At 23.5% G+C, this 5,065-nt stretch overlaps 1 protein-coding gene across 1 annotated transcript; it reads left to right on the top strand.

Moving 5' to 3' along the window:
* The first annotated feature begins 3,976 nt into the window (after positions 1-3,976).
* LOC145829134 (histone H3-like) lies at positions 3,977-4,830 on the top strand. Its single transcript, XM_082936864.1, has 2 exons — positions 3,977-4,136; positions 4,550-4,830. The coding sequence occupies exons 1-2, from the start codon at positions 3,977-3,979 to the stop codon at positions 4,828-4,830; spliced, it is 441 nt and encodes a 146-aa protein (XP_082792990.1).
* Positions 4,831-5,065: the final 235 nt, after the last annotated feature.

The raw sequence follows: 5,065 nt of genomic DNA, 5'->3' as shown, positions 1-5,065 counted from the left end.
TAGAAAAAATATATTTATCATGTCTATCTATTAAAACAAATTGAGACATCAAAATAAAAGTTGCTAGTAGGCAACTGAACTTATTTTCAAGTAAAAATGTTGTTATATTCAGAATTTTCAAAACAATTATTTTTTGAATTATTAATTTGTGAAGCATTCTCATACCACGATAACAAAAATTACAAAAACTAAAGTTGATTTTTTCACAATATTCAAACGTATACTGTTTTTACCAAAACAACAGAGAATAACTATTAATTTAACTAAAAATTTTTCACCTATTTTACTCATAACCTGTTTTAATATTTTTAAACACAAATTAATTTTAACAATTTTATTATATTAAATAACTTTTTATATTAGTTATTTTATTCATAAGCACTTATAATCGAAGAAGCTAATAAAAGGTTTTTCAAGCAAAATGTTTGTTATAAGCATAAGTTTTGATTTTTTCAAATCGTATTCGTTAATTTTTTTACTATTCAACTAGTAATATTAGCTATTCAGTACAAATAAGAGATAAATAGCTGAAAACTTTTCTATGCTTGGAAAACTGTCGTTTTTGTATAATAATATATAATAGTAGACTTTAAACAATAGTTTAATATATAAAATAAGTTTAGATAATTAGTACTATAAAATTTACCTATAAATAACCTATTTAAAAAACATAACTTAAATTTTTTTTAATTAAGTTTTTTACATTTCAGAAGGTTAAACTAGCGTATTTAGTAGTTTACATGCCAACAAACTAGTAAAGAGTTAAAATAAATTATAGTTTTTTATTTTAAACTTATAATTAACTTTTATGCTAGCAATAAAATGCTTATTAGCTAATTACTAAGTAAGTATATATAAACAAGCTCTATGATGTTTTTACAAATAGTTATCGAAAAAAATACGATAAAGCTTATAAAACGTTTTTTTTGACAATCCTTATTTTTGTTTTACATGCAGAACCACATCTAACGAATATGCAAATTATAACACTATTAGTACATTTATATTTCTAAACTTGCAGTTAAATCGTTTATAACATTTAAGTTAGTACATAAAAAGTTAGCTAGTGAATATAGACTATATTTTTTTTTACTGCTTGAGCCTAAACTTCGCGATTATTAAACTTTATAAGTCACAAATTTTAATAACAATTTTTTAACGCTCAATCCATAGTAATAAATTATGGGCTACTTTTGCTTATTTTATAAAGACTATCTGTTAAAATTTCAAAATGACTAACACTAAAGTTAACTTAGTATAATGTGTCATACTTATCTAAATTATATTTAACAATTGATAGTTTAATGAGATATAAAAACAAAAAATATATATACATAAAATTTTGCAAATCGGTTTATACTCAAAGTTTGTTTGTTTTTGTTTGTCATACAAATTAAACAACTTTAATGTTATTTTAAAAAGTATACTGACAAATAAGCTTAAACAACTTGAAAATATTTGTTTAACTTAAACTACTTTTTAAATAATTTTGAAATCTAGATTGTTCTTACTTGGTATTTTTTATAATTTGGTTCATTAAGTTAATAAAAAAGTATTTTAAATTACATTTAATACAAAAATATAAGTTTTATGAAAAAACAATATATAAATATTTTTAAATATACTTTACTTAAAACAGAATTTATGCTAATACGTAAAAAAGGTTTCAAACTTTACTGCTTTAATAGTATTCTAATCTACATTACAGTAAAAAAAACATAATTTTTGTAAATATGAAACTAAAAAAGGAGATTTTATTATACTAAAGTTCAGTTTGATAATTTTCTTGTAAAGAAGAAATTTAAACAGTTATATATTTAATATTTCAAAAGTAAATTATGCATCGGTTAAAAAAGTAGTAATATTACAAATGGCTTTAATATACAAAAACAATTAAGTTACACATTGAACTTTGAATTGTTAATTTACTATAGTTCTACAGCTTTCTATGTGTTCAATTTTTTAATTAAAACAGTTATAGCAGAAGTACAAAGTACGCTTTAGTTTTTAAAACTTTGTAATTTTAGTCTATACAATAGCATAAACTATTACTTGTACTTAAACTTTATAAGTAACATATAACTTAATTAAACGTAAAAAAAAATAATTTTTACTAAACAACTAGTATTATAACATTTAAAACCAGTTTAGATCCGCATTGAACTTTGATTTTTTATAAAGATGTTTATGTTAACCGAAACAATTACAGCAGAAATACAAAGTACACGTTCTTTTTTGTTGTTAGTTTGTAGCTAAAATTCTCGTGATTTTTAAGCATGTAATCATAAGTACAAATATTAAACTATTTTGATTAAATATTTAATTATACTATATAGAAATTAGTTTGTTTGTTAGCTCTACAGTTTGTTTAAATAAGTTAGTGCTCAAGTAAAAAAGCTAGCTTTCCAAAAGTTATTTTTTTAATTTTTTTGGTTTTTAATGACAGTAGTTAGAGTTAATTAGTTATGTAAAATTTGTTGCATATTTACGCTTAACATTTTTATTACAGTTTGAAAGTTAATACATAAATGACGTTTGTACAATTTTTGTAACAAAGATTAATTTATTTTGTTTACAAAAATACTCAGTGAGATTATGAATAATCAATTATTTAATTGTTTTTCATAATGATGCTTTTATGATATTGATAACTGTTTCAATGTCTCAGTTAATTTTTGTAGCTAGTTAACTATTATTTAGTTTTAAACCAAACTACTCATTTTTTGACTGCTAAATGCTTATTTTACAAATATATAGTTTTGTTAATTTGACATTTTCCAACTAACTTAAATAACAGTAATTATCATAATTTAAGTATCAAGTTTCTTAACTAAAGAATTAGTGCAATTTAGTTTAACTGTTTACATAAACAAGTTTAAAATAAGTTTGAAACTTACAAATTTATCAAGTTTTAAATAATAAAAGTAGTTTAACTTCGATTACTTTATTAAAAAAAGCACTTTTTAAGGTTACACAAAGCTATAAGACTAAAAAACTAAATGCATATAACAAAAAACTTTTCATTTAAAGTTTAGGTTTTAAAACTCTTTAAGTACAGAAAAATCTTACTTTTAATCTATATAGTTTTATTTGAGATATTTATTTTTCTTAAGCGATTAAAAGTATTTAGTTAATAAAATTATCATTTATCTAACAATAATACAGAAGTATAAACATATTAATATTTATCTATACTTTTCAAATCTGTTTATATTTTAAACAAATTGACTTAATCTATTGGTCATATTATTTGTTCTACATAAGCAATGAGTGATATGTAAAGTAACCTTAAAAACTTATAAATTCAAAAGATAGAGTAAAAACAATACCACTTATAAAAGTAGTAACAAAATAGTTGTTTTTCAGTTAGTTTTATCGTTGATAACTTTGTTTTTAAAAGTTCAAGTAATTAAATCTAAAAACATTTTGTACTTAACATAGTTTTAAAAAAGTGTATACATCGTGAATGAATTTGTCTTTTTAAGATAATAAATAGTTATTTGGTTTTTGTAATTTATCTAAAGTTTGATGCAAGTTATTTTATTTACCATATCCTACGCTTTTGAATTTTTGTTATATACATATGCATACATAAAGTTTATATTTAGTAACGCATACTGTAAAGTTTCAAATGAGATTCAAAGTTAAGTTTTTTTCAAAAAAAAACATTTACTTTAATACACGTGCTAAACATACAACTATTTTCTTTCTGTTTCATTCGTTGGATATAATTTTATTCAACAAACAGAAAGAACTTAATTTTTCTACAACAGCTAAAATTTAAAGGTTGTTTATAGTAGCAGCAAGTATTTAAACATAAACTTTACAGCAATTTTCTTATAAATACTAACAAGGTCTTCTTAAGTAAAAAATAAATAATTATCATTTAACAAATCTATTCATACATACTAATCAACTTATATAACACATTTTATGTATTACAGAAAAGTAACAAAAACTTGTAAAAAACACTAAAATGGTCAGAACAAAAAATACGGCTCGCAAAACTCCCTTTGGTGGGAAAGTCCCAAGAAAACCTGTAAGAGTTCCTCAGAAAACTTCAAGTAATAGCATTTCCAGAGGAAAAACTGGGCCGCCACCTAAAAATGTCAAGAAACCTCATCGTTACCGCCCAGGTTTTTAAAAACACTATAATTGTGCTATGTTTAGGCTTAATTTAGGTTTGAGCTTTAAGAAAATTTAAAGTTAAAGTTTTATGAAGCTAAATAAGAAACTTATTGAATAATTATAATACTACAACAGCATGATTATTAATTTGTAAACATATACTCGAATGATTTTTAAGTATCAGTTATAAACAATCAGAGTTTTTTTAGTATCAGTTAATCTATTTTTAGCATTTATAAATGCGATAAACATAAAATTTAAAAAAATAGTTTTTATTATTAGCATTTTATAAACTTTTCATGATTTTTATACCATAGTTTGGACCTTTTAATTTGTTTTATTATTCAAGTAGTTTGTTGAGATGCACCTTCTCAATAGTTCCAATTAAATTTCAAACCATCAGCACTTATAAACATTTCAGGTACCGTTGCACTCCGTGAGATCCGAAAATACCAAAAGTCCACTGCGCTCCTCATAAAAAAATTCCCCTTCCAGAGACTAGTTCGCGAAATTGCTCTCGAGTTCAGAAAAGACCTGAGGTTTCAGAGCGCGGCTTTAGGAGCACTGCAAGAAGCTTCCGAAGCTTACCTCGTCCTGTTGTTCGAGGACACCATGCTGTGCGCCATCCACGCAAAGAGGGTGACCATAATGCCCAAGGACATGCAATTGGCGAGGAGAATTCGTGGCGAAAAGGATGCATAAGTGGGTGTTGATAGTTTCTACTGTTTCAATTGTAGGTGCAATATTAGGGTGTGTTAAAAATAGAACTACGTTGTAAAATTTCTGATTTTTTGCAAACAAGTTTTCAACTTATATATGATTTTTTTGTTGTTTTGATTATTGGTTTATCGTTGTGAGTTATATAAAAGTTCACAGAAAAAACCTGACTTATTTTTAAATTTAATTACTTGTTAACTATTTTAATATTTGTTAAAAA

Source organism: Thalia democratica, chromosome 2 (genome assembly GCF_965202585.1).
Source record: "Thalia democratica chromosome 2, ktThaDemo2.hap1.1, whole genome shotgun sequence".
Taxonomy (NCBI): domain Eukaryota; kingdom Metazoa; phylum Chordata; class Thaliacea; order Salpida; family Salpidae; genus Thalia; species Thalia democratica.
The sequence above is the reverse complement of the archived record's forward strand: the minus strand, read 5'-3'. Positions and strand labels throughout refer to the sequence as shown.